Source organism: Tympanuchus pallidicinctus, unplaced genomic scaffold (assembly GCF_026119805.1).
Source record: "Tympanuchus pallidicinctus isolate F22 unplaced genomic scaffold, pur_lepc_1.0 scaffold3, whole genome shotgun sequence".
In the NCBI taxonomy this organism is placed as follows: domain Eukaryota; kingdom Metazoa; phylum Chordata; class Aves; order Galliformes; family Phasianidae; genus Tympanuchus; species Tympanuchus pallidicinctus.
Genome location: NW_026294747.1, coordinates 52585543 through 52603339, shown reverse-complemented (window position 1 = coordinate 52603339; position 17797 = coordinate 52585543). Strand labels below are relative to the sequence as shown.

The following is a 17797-nucleotide window of genomic DNA, read 5'->3' as shown; positions in this document are numbered from 1 at the left end:
TCTTGTTCATAGCACTCCTTTGCCTCCAGAGCTCATGCTATTATCTGATTTGATTCTTCTGATCTGGCCAAATAAGAATATGAAATAATATTATTTAAATAATAAAAGAAGCCATTACACCTCAACATTCTGAAATGGTTGGGGAGTGTGCAGGCACAACAAAACACCCTTCACAGCATCGGTCCAGCTCCAGTTCAGTGGAAGGATCAAGCAGAGGGACATGTCTTTGATATCCTATTCGCTGTTGTTATAGACTCTGGTTTTCAGTCTTAAACCTTCTAATAGTGTAATAATGAGCTTTCCATTTCTTTGCTGACGTGGTGAATGCCTGCAGGCTATTGAGTTTAAAAGCCAAAACACACAGACATAGAAAATTTACTTCAAGGTTGAAAAAATATATATCTTATTGGAAGGGTGGGATTTAATTTGCCTTTGTTCTCCCAAATCTCACATAAACAAACTCTCATATATCTCCCAGTGCAAGGCAAGGAAAATCAAAAGTGCCAGTTCTCACTGGAATCCTACTAGTCCCTGGTGGCTGGCAGGCACACATGTGCAAGCTGCAAGGCTTGAAATTAAGGACTTCACTTCACAAAATGTCCACATGGATCAGAGGAGAGATTGCCACTCTCTGAAAGAGATGATGGGGCCAGATCATGACAACCTCAGTTGTATGGGCTAGCACTTGGCTGTCCTGGGTCTGCAGTCATGTTCACAGTCAGTAAGTGCATCAGGATCTGGTGCAGGACAGTACTTCATGACCACGAAATAGCTGTAAAACAAAATAAAAAGAAAAAAAAATAAAGAAGGATTTTCATTTTTGAAATGGTGATAATTATCCATATCACTACATTGTAAGCATCTAATTATACACTGAAACACACATTCTGCCTTTGTAAAACATCTGCTGTAACCTCCTAGCTACCAAAAGCAGCTGTTTGATTAAGCTAGGCAATAGCCCGCACTGTCTGCTGCACTGTCTGCCTCCTCCCCTTCTGTCTTCATATTTTCTTCCTCTCTCCTCATCTTTGTTATCAATTTTACAACTGTAAGATATCACTGTAAGATATCTGCTTCTAAGTATGGGTACTGGAAGCAATTCTGTCAAAATCAAACCTAGAGGAGGTGGATCTCTTCAAACTGAGAGGGATTCAATCAGCCAGAGAAGGGATAAAAGTCAGCTTGAGTCAATGATCTTCATTACTGAGGCCAGAGCAGCAATGTCAACAAGCATGGCAAGGTGCTGTTAAGGATGCTATTGAACAGGAGAACAGAGAGCTGTAAGTTTGCAAAGTCTGTCTGAAAGTCCTTGGATGTCATTGTGTGCACATAGAGAGACACCTTAAAATACATCTTTTTTAAAAAAATGAAAAAGGGAAATACAGGATAGTAATTCTAGATCAAGATCAGTCCCAGTGAGGACACTAACAAAACACAAGGATAGTCACATCCATGGCACACTTTACAGTAGATTCTGTTTTCCCATGTTTAGGACAAAATATAACAGATATTTATGCCTTCGCAAGATGGAACATGAAAAAAATGTGCAGATCTTTGATCTTGTAGAAAACAATTTATATCTAAATGTACAGGGTCAGACGGGTATGGCAGCTCATTGCTACCTGAGTCACAGAATCATTGAAAAAAACATTATTAAAACAGGCTCTTCCCAAGTTATCCAAAGGCTGGTTTCTGATTCTGGTGCTTGTTTTAAATGATGCTATGTTTTGACAGATAATAGAGAATCAAAAGCACAAATGAGATTCCAGAGGAGCACTGACCCCTTATCCAAAATAATGGAAAATTTTCAGTAAATGCCAAGAGAGCATAGGGGAAGCTCATCACAATGCTTCTGCTGTCATAGCTTGCTCTGTTTTCCCAGGGACAGCTGATTGAGGGCTGTTCTTCTGGAGGTGGAATTTCAATGAAGGACTTAACATTTTAGTAAGTAGGGACTGTAAGAAAAAGCTTGTGGAAGCAAAGCAGCCATATAAACCATATTTATGAATTTGCATTCAGGCCGTGCCTGGAAAGTACAATGCAGTCTCTTTGTATTTTAAGATGTAAAGCCGGGTACAACAGAGCCATTTTCCTAAGTATGTGCTATACAGTGGAAGCATTGGCTGGTTTTCATGTTCTGCAAAGTTCAATCTCAGTAGATGGAGTCTCTGCAGTATACCAGATACAGGATGCACATGTCTGTGCACAGCCTACAGCTCAGAATCCCCTTTTCCAAACTGAAAATAAGTACTCACTTTCCCCAGCACTTAGTACTTCTGAAGGCTTCTTTCTGCAAGAACTTCTTTTTCTTTTAGGCCTACTTTCCTCATCCACGTATGAGATAAGCAAAAACTCTCTCACCTGGGGTGATGCCAACACATCCCAGCCAACAGGATTAGCAGCAAACATCTTCACTCATCTCTACGTGCAGCCCGTGATCTCGCCTTCAAAGCAAGGGAGAACTCAGCCCTGGTGATCTGAGAGTTCCAGTGTCCTGATCTTGGTTGTCATGTGGTGCTGGATCACATTAGCCATATGCTCCCTAGATAGCCACAGGAGTGCCAGCCTATATTGGGCTGATATCTAACGAGTGCAAAAGTGCTACAATTCATTAACAGGGCAGAACTCTCAACGAGCATTTTCCTCTAATCTGGCTGACCTCAAACACTGGTTCAAACATCTGACAAAGCTTAGCATTTCTTTTCCTACTGAAAGTTACAACTCTCAAATCTTCTGTGCAAAGCGTCACTACAATCCTAAAGAAGGAACTCTGAAAGCAGAGCACAACAGAAGACAGAGGAGATAGGCACACATACACATATACTAATTTACCTTGTCAGAATAAAAGGTAACACTTGTCACTGGACTGTTATTACCCATCTTGCTGCATATGTCGTGAATTACAGCCAGTGTCAAGTTCAGACTAGAAAGAACCCAACAGCCAGTTCCTGCTTCCAGTGCAGCAGCAGTACTTTTCCATTGACTCAGTGGGACTCAGCCCAAGAAACACTTAATAAAAGCTGCAATGGCAAAGAACAGAAAATATAACCCATGTGATAGGCAGGGAACACTGGGCATATATGCAGAAGTCGCTGTATCAGAAGAGCAGGCCAGATAATACTAAATTTGCTAGCAAGTTGCTGGAATTTCTTTACATTTTTAAGCTTGTGCAGCAAGGGCAGAAAAAGACAATTGTCTTAGATTCTGAGCGTGCTTAACAAACTGCCCCACTGTTTGATGACATTTAACATCTTCAAATCTCGCATTGAAGCTTGACCTTGGAAGGCATAGAAGTGAAGGGACCTTTGAGGAACAGACGTGTGTTGAGAGCACAGCTCTGACATGGAGCACTGATTTAAGGAAAAACAGCCTCTCCACCAGGACAAACTTCTGGGGCATTTTTTAGCAGCACTATATTTAACAAAGAAGGCAGTTGTCTTTTGTTACTGAAAAGACTTGGGGTTACTGTCACCAACCTTGTAGGAACTGTGTTTACTAAGATCCCATCACCACCAAGAAAAAACTTGAGTGCACACATACCACAGGTCCCAGGCTCTAAAACTAACCACTCAGCTATTATTTAATGTTTGTTTTGCCATTAGAAAAATCTAATCGAAATTCAAGATTCAGTTAAGCAATTTTTTTTATTTTGGGGTGACTCATTCAATTTTGGATTCACCAAGATTCGGTGCATATGCAGTAGAGTGGAACCTATGCAAATCCCATGGATTTCTAAGTATCTCCATCCAAAGCTTCTCATATAACTGGCTGGTGTCTAACTAGTTGAAGCCAAGGGGTTTACAGAAATAGCTGGGCCCAGGGAAGTGGTGGAGTCACTGTTCCTGGAGGTGTTCAAGAAACATGACGGTATGGCACTGAGAGACATGGATAGCAAGCATGGTGGGGATGGGCTGGGGTCAGACTTGATTATCTTAGTGGTCTTTTCTAATCTTAATGATTCTACAAAAATTTGAACCCCGATGACTGGTAACAAGGTAGATTATAGTGGGATGAAAGAGCGAGAATGGCTGGAAAAAAACTGAAAATTTGAAACATTTACCCAATACTTGGTAAACAAGAAAGTGACAAAAGTGTCAAAAGTCATCTATGCGTTATAGTTCCTGGTGAAAATTAATGGACACATGGATTAAAATCACCCAGCTGCCTTTCAAAACCCCAAACTAAGACCCTATCCAGCAAAATCTCAGCCAAACAGGTGGTTTACAACCCTGTGTATGCTTCCTCTGTAATCCGAGGGGCTCTGCAAGGACACAAGCCCACACATGTCCAACCACAAGATTAGTGCCAAAGTGCTTAGCTGTGGAACCTTACCAGATATTTTTTTTTTAGCTCTGTTTGCATCAACACTGGCTTGTAAGCATTTTTCATGATTTGAGAATAAGTGGCGCTTGAAGACACCAGAGACCTTTTTGCAGGCAGCACAACATGGCCAGCCATGTACCCACTGCATCCTTTCTGACAAATGCTCTCCTCTCAGAGCCTTGTGCAAGGCAAGAGTGTGCCTGTCAGATACGTTTCATTGTCTTTTTACCCTCCTGTCAGCACAAGTGTCAGCTGTTTGCAAGTCCTCCTGTGCAACTAACCTTCCCTAAGCAGTTCTGAAGTTGGTACCTGCAGAAGCAGTTTGCAGATGATCTCAATGCAGCCTATGGTGTCATGGGAGGAAGACAACGTTATACATCTTTCACCCAGCACCAAAATGTGCTCTTGTTTCTTTCCAAGCCCTGCAACAAAGAAATCTGATGTTTCGTGAGCATCAGCTCTGTAACATGAGTCCTGCAGATCCCTGGGCTAGAAGCTCCACAGACTCAATGTCTTTCTTGTAGTGAGAATTCCAAAACTGAACACAGCCCTCAAGGTGCAGCCTCACCAGTGCTGAGTACAGAGAGACCATCGTCTCAGTGTTCCTGCTGGCTGCACTATTTCTGATAAGAATCAGGATGCCATTGGCCTTCTTGGCCATCTGGGCACACTGCTGACTTCAGCCGAGCATCAGCCAACATCCACAGAACTTTTTCCTCCGCACAGCTTTCCAGCCACTCTGCCCCACGCCTGTAGCACTGTATGGTGGTGTTGTGACCAAAGTGCAGTACCTGACACTTGGTCTTGTTGAGCCTCTACAATTTGCCTCAACCCATCGATCCAGCCTAAAACAAGAACTAGGTGCTGCAGTGTGAATGTGCAGCATACAGCCAAGTGTGTTGCAGTGAGCCTGAGAACGGCTGGTGCTTGCAAAGCACACATCAGAGCATGGAGGATGCAGGGTGTGAGCAGAGCTCATCTGACTCAGACAAGGATGCCCCTCCCCTCTAGGGAACAGTGTGGGTCAGGGCGGAACCAACCGCACAAGCAAGATGAATGCTGATGACAAGTCCATGAGGAATTTGATGGGGGGAAATGAGACAGCAGTAATTGAGGATAAACCTCCCCAGTGGGGATTTTACAGGGTTTTTTTCCTGGTAGTATTTTGAACTAAGAATAAACCCAGGGGAAGTATCCCCTCTCCTCCACATCCTTGTGAGCAAGGACCCCAGAGCAGCAGTGGGAGCAAGGTCAGCCTCTGTCACTGCATAGGAGAAAGACAACATTTCAGACACAATAACACAACATTCCTGGAAGGAAAAAATGCCACCGACTCAGAAATAATCAGCCTCTGGCCCCAGTCTGTGATTTGCACAGACACATCACCGATCCTTGCCAAGCAGCTGCTTTGGATTCCCTGCAAGAACCCACTTACAGGCAGGGGCCAGCAACACAGGTCAGCTATTAAACGATGCTTTTGACTCTTCATTGACCTGCAGAGCTGTAGATCTTCTAATAAGTAGATTAGAGACAGCTTATCTTTCTACATTATGTAAGGCTAAAGACACTACAGAATTTTACTAAAAATTGTGTGTGGGGAAATCAGCACCAGAATATCTTACCTTACACACTGCAGCACCAGGCTGACCTGCTGCATGACTCTTGGGATGGCAGGAGGTGTCTGAATACTCAGGGCAAGGCATCATTCAGTCCCTCTGCGATACAATGCAGACATCTCACTGTGTGTGGACCAGAGACAGAATTAAAAACAGATAGCAAAGACAGAAGTATGGCAAGTTAAGAGGGAAACAGTTCAAGAATACATGCCAAGCATCAATGTTTGCCATATGAGCCTCCACACTGAAGTGTGCCAGTTTGTATCAGACCAGACTCAGCACTGCCTGGGCAGTGAAACTGCCAAAACTGCCATCAGCCAGACACCTCTGTCCATCCCGCTCCACACTGAGCTGCATCTCTGCTGCATCCATTCAGTTCGGGCAGAGGGACTTCCATTGAGATATGCACTGTGTGGCGCAGTTATGCCAGCTGGCAGGGAAAAATTCTGTGATGTGAGAAGTCTGCAACTCTACCTTTGCCCTCAGCTTTTCCACCCTCCTCCAAATCATGTTTCTGATTCACAAGGATCCTGAATCCTTATAAATGTCAACAGTCACTCAATCACCTCCCATGGCCACCTCAAGCTCCAACCTATTTAAATCAACTCCAAGGATGAAACAACCCAGGAAGCCACCCCCAGACTTATGTTTCTAAACACTCATTCTCCAAGAGGACCAGGAAGCACTTAGATCTATGTTTATATTACACAGAAAGAGCTGCCCATTTGTTCTAGTATTCCTGCAAGAACCTTAGCAAAATGAAATTCAGCCCTTTCACTCTGCTATGCTTTTCAAGCCAGAAAAAGCCCATCTCCCCGTGAGTATTCTCAGAGTTATTTAATAACGTAGGTATAGCTTCCAGATACTGCAGCTTGCTTTTTGGTTATGGTGATATATGCTGAGAAAACAGCAACAAAGAGGCTGTATGCCAAAGGGGAAATAAATGAACAACAAATTCGATTTGTACAGTAGGAGAAGACAGTAATTGTAGTGCATCCGTTGCAGTAAAAATTTGGTGTATGCAAGAGATCAAATTCTTTTGCTCTAAGCATACAAAGGGAGGAAAAAAGGGCTTAGGCTGAAAGAACAGTTCCAACAAACTGGGTAATTGTGGCCCCATTTACATACGTGTGCAGGTGCAGACTGAGCTCAGGCACCATCTGTGGAAAATGTCACTTGGCCAAGGAACATAGAACAAAAAACACACACACACATAGAATGTGCTGCTGGCAAGTTGCAATAGAAAAGCATCCTCTGCACTCTAAGCCACGTGGTGAGCTCTGGAGAGGGACATGTATACTATTTATTGTCCCACATCATGGAACATTCATTGCAGCACCAGGTCAGCATGGGCACAGGCAGAGCTCATCTCCCTGCAGCCACTGAACCACTAGCACTTCCATAGATTCTATTTTAACCAAAGCCCTGAAAACTTTGGGTGGGATTATGCTTGATTTTGAATTGGTGGTGTTGGTGTTTAGGAAAAGTTTTACCGTCAGACTTTCATGGTTTGCTCATTAGGCAAAGGTGGAAGTGCCACGATGCTGAGCCTGGAACAGAGCAGCAACTGCAGTGCTTTCCTGCTGTTTTTCATCCCATGAGGCTGAGTTTGTACAGCCTTATCCTTGCAGATGCTCCCTGCCCGGTTACACACAGCCTACAGCCAAAGTGGAGGCACCGCTTCATGTAGTGGTTTTGTCCTCTTTCCACTTGGATTGGAGCTCTGGATAATCTTGAGATCTGTGAAAAAGGCAAAGTGCACTAGGTGAAAGCAGCCGAGCTTATTCTATCTTCTCTGCTTTCTAGAATGAAAATTCACCTGCTTTACTCAGCCTCTTAGGCTGAAAAAGAAAAGCACGGAGAAAAGAGAAAAGGTCCTTTGTTCAAAGCACTAAAAATACCAGCACATAATGCAAAAGTAATGTGTTTTTTTTTTCCTCTCAACAGTGTCTTCAGGTTGTAGGCCAAAGTTCTGTGGTCCACACTCACTTCCTCTTTCCTTCCACTTTGCTTTGCCACAAGCCATAGCAAGCACACAATGCAGTCACTGATTGCAGAGCAGTGCACCCCATTGTATCAGAGCCAGGAGACAGACAGACAGACAGACAGACAGACACGTCCCAGACAGAGATAGTGCTTCCTCCACCCATGTAAGCAGCATTAGAGAGAGTCTACAACCAGCATCAACCTGCCCCATCTACCTCCATCCCCGTGCAACTTCATGCTTGTGTCCCTTACTCATGTGAGTTCGCAGGGAGCACACAAAGATATCCTTCATAATGCCAGTCTGAGGCAACTGAAAAGGCTTCAGAAATTGAGCTTAGAGGTGTCTGAATTGATCCCTGATTTACTTAACCTGGAAGCTTAACTCCTTGGTTGCTCGTTCTTAAGGAATTTCTAAGAATCCATCAGACTCTGGCAGGACAGAAACTGGAAGAGTAGGTTATCTGATGTTCTGACACCAAGAGGGCTGGGTGTAGGGTGTTACTGCCCTGGATGACAGCTCAGAAGAGAATCATAGAATATTCCACGTTCGAAGGGATCCACAAGGATCATCGAGCCCAACTCGTGGCTCACCAGAGCACAACCCAAAAGCAAAATCCTATGTCTGAGAGCAGTGCCCATCACACCTTAACTCTGGCAGATTGGGGCTGTGCCTGGGCAGCCTGTTCCAGTGCCTGATCACCCTCTCAGTGTAGAACCTCTTCCTCATACCCAACCTGAAGCTGTGGGCTTTTCACCCATGACAGTCTCAGGCTGCCCGCTTGGCCCAGAGGAGCTGCATCACCTCTGGGCACCTCACTTCCCCTGCTGTGAAACAGGAAATTTTCCTTCTCCACCTTCATTGTTAGTATGTTTTCTCTGCAGAGCCAGGCTGGTCTCTGCCCCTGTGTTTGCACAGGCCTGATACAATGGAGTCATGATCCTAGGTGTTGCCGCCATAAAAATAGAAGCAGAGAACAATGTCTTCTTTAAAAACAAGGCTTTTCATGTCTCTAGCTGTGTAAAATGTGCTGCTTAAAATCCATCCACTGTGCTAACCAGCACTCAAATCAAAGGCGCAATTCACATCATGCTTGGTAATAATTTGCAGAAAGTAGCTATAGATTTTCTACCTGGATTAATTTCCCTTTTATTTGCAACATTCTCTGATTTTTCTTCAAAGTCCCTTTATTCTGAAGTCAGATCTGATCCCCATTAGTGTCACTTTCATGTAAGCAAAGAACTGTGTCAACTCTTCTGATACAGATTAAAGCCCCAGAAAACAAGGTGGGGTGGGGGGGTTGGGGGTTGGTTCTTGGGAGAGCAATGTGAAATAGAAAAAAAATTGCCAGGCATTGTGTGGAAAACTATCTTTCAGACTGCCTGCTTTAAGAACTCTCTATTTCAGTCAATTATTAAGCAAATACAGCTTTCAATAAGGATAGATGAAAAATAAATAATGTTTCTGGCGGATGAAAGAACAATTTGTAGAGAAGCCAGATTTCCTACAGGCTAATATTATTTTTTCTACCTGAGGTATATGCTGCTATGCTGTATTTTGCTGATGAGGTTCTTTTTTTGTTTAAGGGAACAGAAGAAATGTTACAAAAATAATCATTTCACCATAAATTTCCTCTCTTCTGGAACTAAAGTGACCATCGCTTTTTAAAACAAAGCCATTTAACAGCAATTTACATAAAAATACAAAGCACTTGTTTCAAAATTCATTCACTTAACTTTTCCAATCAGAAGACATTATGATGGATGTTCCTCCCCACCAAAAGCCATTCCTCTGAGCTCAGCAGAGCTGCCTCTGATATTCACAAGGCAGAAGAAAAGGTGAATGAAGCCTAATAAATTTTTTCAAGAGTAAATACAGTCTAAGCGGGGTTACAGCCAACAGGGAGTGCAGGATATTCCTGGAAACTGAGCTCATTTGAAGCATACGATTCAAAAGTAGTATTGAAGCATGGAGTGATTAGTGGAATGGTTAGATGCATTAATTCTAACCTAAGAGGTAGAAGTTTAAAGAGCAGAAATTCCTGCCTCTTGAAAAAGCTGCGCATTTCAGAATCAATTTTTTAAAAGAGGCTAAAAAATATAAAACATGCATAAGAGAAAACTTTCTGCAAATCATCACAGAATCACAGAATCATAGGATGGCTTGGGTTGGAAGGGACCCCAAGGATCATCAAGCTCCAACCCCCCTGCTGCAGGCAGGGCCGACAACCTCCATATCTAATACTAGATAGACCAGGCTGTCCAGGGCACCATCCAACCTGGCTTTGAACACATCCAGAGACAGGGCATCCACATTAATAAGTAAAATGAATAAGTAAATAAATGAGTCTGCTGGAAAAGCAGAGCTGGTTCACTTCAGGATTTGAAAATCAAAAGGGTGCTCACACCAATCCATGCAAATCCTTAGTTGTAACACATTTGCAACTACCTTCAAAATTTTGACCTAACATCTTTAGCTGAAAATTCCTGTCCAGCTCTATGTGGGAATTTGGATTATTTTTTCTATTCAAAGGACAAAATGTTCCTGCCCCAGATCAACGAGCCTCTTCAGCCTCTTCCTTTCTTGCAAGACCAACTCAGCCTGAAAAGTCTCAAATTATCCCACAGGTGTATGTGGGGTTTAAAGTGCCCTTCTCAGGTCATGGGAACTGCCCAGGTAGCTGTGGGTGCCCCATCCCTGGAGCTGCATAGGACCCTTTGCCCCATCTAGGTCCTTTCCAGCCAAAGCTGTTTTATGCCTCTCTGATCACATCCTGTCCCACCTTCTGCTTCACATGAATGCAGTCACGCAAAAATAAAGGTTAAGGATCTCATAGGCTCAGGTTGACATTCACCTTCTCTGCCTCTCACAGAGGGTTAAGACCTGGCATCTCAGCCATCTGCATCAGTTGCTTTTCCTACATTACAATCAGTTCATTGTCCGCAGTGGCTGCCACACTGAGAGGACAGTGGTAGGGCTCTCAGCAGGACATAGAGAAAACATTAACAATGTTCAAAACCTCCATGATAGATGAGAAAAAAAATATGTATAATCTTCTAACGTCAGGTTTTCTTATCAGAAAGTTTGAATATTTCCAAGATTTCTGCTTATGGTCTTTAATACTTCTGCTTCCTCAGTCGTATATTTTTAGAGCTGCTGAACAAATATCGGGCTGATCTCAAGCTGTAGGACAAATAGCAGCTGAAGTTGGGTACCTGGGGCTGAGCACAATTTTTATTTCCTGATGTTCTTTCTGGGAAATGCAAAGCAGCGTTTTTTTGCCATGGCCCTCTATGGGCCCAGGAGCAGGTGCATGCTTTTCAAGTTGTTTCAAACAATTTGTATTTCCTCTAATACCAGGCTGCTATGGGAAATATGTTCCTGACACCTTCTGTGTACAAATAGATTTTCCTTGTCTTCTAGCTTTGGCATCTGTAGATTTTGTTGAGGAAAAGATGGGAAGGGTACGGTGGGCAAGACAAGGAGGCAGAGTGGAGGCTGAGTGGTGGTCTACAGCTCCTCAGGGAGTAGAGGGGCCCAAGGGAATGGCATGGAGCTGCATCAGGGGAGGGCCAGGTGGGGATTAGGGAAAGGCTGTGCCCCAGAGGGCGGTGAGCATGGGACAGGCTGCCCAAGGCAGTGAGCTCAGCCCTGAGTGCCAGAGCTCAGGGAGAGCTGGGACACCACTCTTAGACATAGGGTTTGGGTTTGGGTTGTGATGTGTGGTGCCAGGGCTTGGACTCAGTGATCTTTATGGGTCTCTTCCAACATGTGATATTGTATGATTCTAAACAGAGAAGCCATTTTTCCCTTGAAGCACATCCAGCAGCCAAAGCAGCATGTCTCCACCTCCTACGCCCAGCTTCCAGGACACATCCATCTTATCTCCATGCCCCTCATTCCTTGGCTGTTCTACCACAATTACCAGTACTGACTAATGTGGGATGACCAGCACAGACTGTCTGCCCAAGAGGCTCCTTGGCCACACTCAGCCAGGAATGCTTCAGGAATGCTAGGAGTAAAAGCTCCTCAGTCTGTCAGCCTCAAAAAATGCAACCCACTGAAGTTATAGCTGCTGAGGATTAAAATGCCTTTGCTGAAGTTTTTCTCAGCAAGTGCTAAGGACCTCTGTCAAGTTCAGGGCATAGCGCCTTCTGCCAGTATAAGTCACAGTGAAATAGCTGCTCTGTCATCTAAGAGCCAGCTCACAGTGAGGACAACCTGGCCACTGCAGAGCAGAGATTTTGTGTCTTTCCATGGGCATTATCTGCTCTCACTGCCATCTAATGAGACCATGATAGATCACCACTGCTTTTAAGGAGACAATGTAGTGATTGCTTCTCCAGACTGCTTCTCTCTCCTTTCTAGTAAAAAAAAATAATAATAATAAATAGATAAATAAATAAATCTCCCTCTGATCCTCCAGCAGTGCAAGAAGAGAAGCAGTAGAGAACTGCCTGGATTCCATCAACCACACAAACAACTTCTGTAATTATTTTGAAAAATAATGTATGTAATGCCTGGGAACATTTCAGTGAGATTTGTCTCATTTTGCCACTAATCTTCCATTTATTCCAGTGCTGCTTATGAAGTTTCATGTTCCTTTGATAACATTTGATAAAGACTCCCTTTGTTCCCACCTTTTCTCTCTGGAGAAAAAGTCACACTCCTTGCTGTACTCACCATGCTCATAACATCTCTGTTAAGAGACTCCAAATACATTCTTCACTGAATTGGGTTTCAATAAAGAGCTGCTTTAAAGAGTCTTGACTAATTCCATCTGTGTTAAAATAAATGAAAATGCCATAGGATCTGGTTAGGTCAGGTCAGCATGGCTGGTTAAAACATTAATAAGATTATTCCAATTATCAGTAGCTCTTTATCTCAGCACTACAATAGCCTTTGCTATTGACTTGAGCCATAATCCCAGTTCCAGCAAAACATACTCCTAGACATTGTGCTATGGTGATGGAAGCTTAAAAATATTTAGTAGAGCTAAAAAATATAGATATAGATAATAATCTACATTCTGCCTTTCAGTTTTTGGATAGGCTCATGCTACAGTCACAGCTAAAATTTTCTTCTCTCACTCATCCCAATGCCACAAACAACCACATGATATCACAAAGAGAACTTCCCTTCCATCAGGGTTAGGATGATATCCTGTGTTCTTCGTTGTTTAGAAATGATCATAATATTTTTAATAATATGTTCAGGGTCTATCTATTTGCACTACTTAATGCTACGCTGTACCTCTACGGTTTGCTTGGATTTAGAGCTATTACTTTCAGGAAAGAGTAAAAAGCCCTTAACTACAGTATAATTGAAATGCGCACAACAGAGTCTATTTGTCTGCAAATTTAATGCATTTACTTAGGCAGTTATTATTAATTTCTAACCCGAGAGCAGAACTGCCTTCCAAGGGGAGAGATGATGGTACACAGTGAACTGAACTACTCAGGAAGCACCTCCCAGCCTGCTGCTGTGCACAGCCCTGTATTTAAGACTGAATGAAACCTAGCAAAATAGATACAATGTCAGTTTTCGTCAATTCCCCAAGCACTGTAATCAGGGTAGTCTTTTCCATCTAAAAGAGCTTTGCACAACACTGAGGTTACAAGAGCTCCCTCAGTACCATAATACTGGAGGAACTGGGCACAGCTTTCCTTGCAGAGATCCCAAGGCTCCTTGGACTTTGCTATCAGCAAAGCTGAATTTGTTCAAGGATTGATCATCAGAGCAGTAACTCACTAAAATGCATGGCAAATCCTCCAGTGCTGATTTTACAGACAGTGAGGTCAATGGTTCCAATAAATCAACTTCATTCATGCTGTCTATAAATAAGTAACATCCCGAAGTGGGAAGAAGCTGGCTCCTGTTTTAGTGTTGTGCTTGTTCTGAAAGCTTTGGGAATTTCCATTTTCATTCAGTCATTTCTGGACCAGATGCACTCTCCTTGATCTTCTTAATCCACTTCCACTGCTTTTGTGTTCTTTGTCGTGTAGGCTGGCCAACATTAAAGTCTGTCTTTTCAATATACTTTGAAAGATTTGCTGCACTTTATATCAGCTGTTTGAATAAAAATGATTAGTGGACAGGTACCTCTCTTCTGCTAGCTTTCTCTGCACAGCAAATGTCCAGCTGTGGAGAGCTGCAGGCAAGATATAAATCTATGGCCTCTATCTTCTCAAGATGCTAAAAAACACAAAGTAAATCATAAATCGTTCTGTGAGATGACACTGGATGCATCTATTCCTGTTGCAGAATGGCACAACACAGCTGTCACTCGGTACTAGCCTGCTTTTCCAAATCAGCTGCAATGCAGGTCAGGATTGGGCATTTTCCCACTAATTCCACTGGAATTTTCCACTAATTCCAAAATTTCACATTGTTCAAGGGGTGGGCAGGAGTGCCCATTGTTACACATGTCTTGCTGTTGTCTCTGCTCATCCCTAATCATGAGAGAGCTGAAAGAAATTAGAGCCTGAGGAGAAGTGCAGTGCCTAGATGCCTGGAAAGGAAACTTTGAAAGCATTTCAATATTGCATCTCAGGTGCTTCCAAAACATCGTGCTCCAAAAGCTTGTCCCTGCATAGTCAATCCCAGTCTCTCAGAAATCTTTAACATTTTCTTCCATACCATGAGAACTCTGTGTGACCCATGTGGCTATTTGCCTCCTGACTTGATTGGGCATCTGAGTCAGTCTCCAGGTTTTCCATGCAAACACAGAGTAAAAAGAATATAATCAGAGCAATTACAACATCAAAAGGCAAGAATAAATTCGCTTTGGGCTAAAGAAAAGCAAAAACTACTGCAAGGCTCATTAGGTAATGAGAATAATCAGCCAATGCAAGCTTTAGGTCAGCAACTGAGGAAAGACAGGTGGGGATAGCAAAGTCATGTTACCACTGGCTAAATCATTAAGGAAACCATTGCTAAGACCTCAGTGTCTCATCTCACTGACTACTTGAGTAGGAATGTGGAGAAGAGCTACAGGAATGGTATAAGAACAAGAAAAATACCCTGTAGGAAGACACCAAATAAGCTATTCTGAGCAGAATGAATGATGCTGCGAATCCTATCCAACTTTAAAATCACTAAACATCTGTGGGCTACAGACAAAGCAATGAATTCCTCACCACCTCATTAGACCAAGAGCTCCACTAAGTGCAGTCAGCTGAATCCCAGCCTCAGAGGCTCCCTTGGTGCTTCCACCTTGGAAGTGTATTTTAGATACTGTAAATATCAGATGGGCAATTGTATTTGCTCAGCAGAACAGAGATCTTACCCTGTGTTGAGATGACAGCAAATCATGAGACTTACAGGCTTTCTTTTGAAAAATATTGGCTAGCAGAGTCCTAGTAGATGATTACAGCAGCAGTTAAAGAAAGGCGCTGATAACAATTCTACATTTAAAGTTTGGTATTTAGGCCAATTACAGGGCAAAACAGAATAGTTCTGATTTTCATTTCACAAAGGATATATGTAACCAGCAGGATAAATCCGAGGTAGAAAATCACTGTCTTTGTAATCAGATCTTGTTTTTCAAAGAGGAGGAAGCTGGGGGACGTGCCAGGAGCGATGTGTCACTTGATTTCCTGGAGATGACTCTCACACACGTGGAAGTGGAAAATGACCCAGTTTTGAGTCATGGGGTCACTTGCAGACCTGAGGGAGCCAGGGGTCCCATCACACCACTCCTCATCTGCCATGATGTCCACCCCAGGAGGCAGTGACACTGCATTCAGACATAGCATTTCCAAAAGAAAAAAGCTGCAGGGGGACAAAGCTGAAATGAATGGTTTGTAGTTCCTAGGAGAATGACAGGGACATGTCATTAAGGTCTTACACTTCTTTTGACCGGATGACTTTGGTGGGTGCCAGATGTCATAAGTATCCTTATGGCTCCCATTTGCAGGTTCCCTTGGCATTCCTAGCTTTAGGAGGAGCTGTAACATCTCCTGAAGCTAGGTCCATGGCAGCTTAAATGAAGTTTGCTGGACACTGAGCAGCATGTGTGAAGTTAACCCCTAGCAACTCTATTCCTATTTCCCTCATATGGATCAGCTAAAAATATATACTTTTGGAAAAAAAATACATGACCAGAATCAGGATTCTTGAATGCACTTGAAGTACACAGAAGCAGCTACAGAAACGTACTGCTGTAATGACTTTGTATTCTTGTTGAATATTCAAACTGCTATTTTTTCAAGCCCGGGACATGTAGTTTCAGCAGTATTTAGATGCTGAGTTATGGTGAACAAAGGGAATTAAAGACTGACATGAAGCATGTCTGGGTTTCAATCTCTATCTGGAGCATAACAGGGATTCTTACATTTCAGTCATAGAAATCCTACTTTTGCAATTATGCTTTAAGACAAGAAGATTTACAAATGATATATTTTTTTAAATCATTATTTTCAAACAAGTTCCTACAGAACACATTCCTGTCCTGCCTGGGCTAAGCCCAGAGAACAGCAGATATTGGGAATGGGAAAGGGCATTCCCAATTCCTTACAGAAACTTCTACTGAGCTGCATTCAGGAGGGAAGGAAATGTTTCCCAGCAAGCATTGACAGTATCCCCAGGAGTATCTGCTGCTGGAGAAAACATTATATTCAGTATATCGATAACTTCACTTTTCAGAAACTATTCTGAAAGGCATCAGAAGAAGGAGCTTATGGTCCCTGCTACACCCAGATATTAGCTGCAGTTCATATACAATGCATTTGCTCTTGACCTTATAGGTGTGGACTTGAGACATGCATTGCAAAGACAATTATTCTACCAGAGAGTAAATTCCCATGGGGAAATCATTTACCAGTGTCTCCTGAAAAGTTCAATTCTTGGTATCCTTTCCCTAGGCTTTCCCACCCACAGACCTCAAGCATTTATGGTACCTCCACACTCAACAGCTCGCCCCATTTCAAGTCCCTATGTGAACTGCATTATGTGCATGCTACCTCACTAAGTGAGGAGATGAAGGAGGACTCCTGAACCCTTCTCCATCTCTTCTTTCCTTTCCACATCACAAGACAGCCTCAGCAGTGTCCCGTTCTGCTCTCATCAGCAAGTCTGCTCCTTGCTGAGCTTTCATGCTTTCAGGATGTCAGTTTTGTTCTGTTCATATGCTAGCAAAATTACTGCATTGCTGTGCAAGCAAGTAAAGCTGCTGAATAATCAGTCCATCCAGCCACAGTGACAGAGACTTGAAGTCTAAGAGATTTCAAGCAGGACACTGTTCCCCAGTCTAGAGGCTATTATCTTCTACAAACTGGTAGGTGCTTTTCCATTACAAAGTATTACTAAGACACACGCCAATGTCCAGCACAGGGGTGTATTGGCATTGTAGGATTAAAAGTTACTAAAATGATTCCACTGGCTTGTGCATAAGCAACATCCCTCTGCTTCTCTCTTTCAGTAACCGTGACTGTGGGAGGACAACAGCACCTGCTGGGACTTTATGACACGGCAGGGCAGGTAAATGACTGCAAAACATCAATAAGTTGCCTTTCTCTTGATTTTTTTTTATTTTTTTTTTTTACTATCACATATAGGTTCTGTTGTTTTGTCATGTTGTTTTGATGTTTTTGTTGTTGCTTTTTGTGTTTGTTTTTTTTTTTAATAATAAAAAATTTTAGTAACTGACAATGAGCTGTAATGGCTGAACTGCAGACCTCCTTTTAGTTTTTTACATGCAGATTTCATTCTGGTTCAGCAACAAAACACACACACATACATACATCCCTACAATGGGATTTTGTCTAAGCAAAAAACAAAGCCTGATGGTGAAGTTCAGCCTCCCATGCATGCACTCCATCCCCACTCCACTCCATCCCTATAGCCTTTTATAAAAGTCACCATTTTCTTACAA

General features: G+C 42.8%; 1 protein-coding gene and 1 long non-coding RNA gene across 2 annotated transcripts in view; one reads left to right on the top strand and one right to left on the bottom strand.

Moving 5' to 3' along the window:
• Positions 1 to 17797, top strand: part of RHOJ (ras homolog family member J) — a 51357-nt gene that overhangs the window by 20493 nt on the left and 13067 nt on the right. Inside the window, exon 2 of the mRNA XM_052693465.1 lies at positions 17345 to 17403. Within this exon, the coding sequence (XP_052549425.1) occupies positions 17345 to 17403 (59 nt within the window). The remainder of the gene's footprint in view (positions 1 to 17344; positions 17404 to 17797) is intronic.
• On the bottom strand, positions 33 to 2824 carry LOC128085710 (uncharacterized). The gene is made up of 2 exons (XR_008209058.1): positions 2362 to 2824; positions 33 to 772 (listed from the first exon to the last, which is right to left on the bottom strand). It is a non-coding gene; the product is annotated as an uncharacterized LOC128085710 (long non-coding RNA).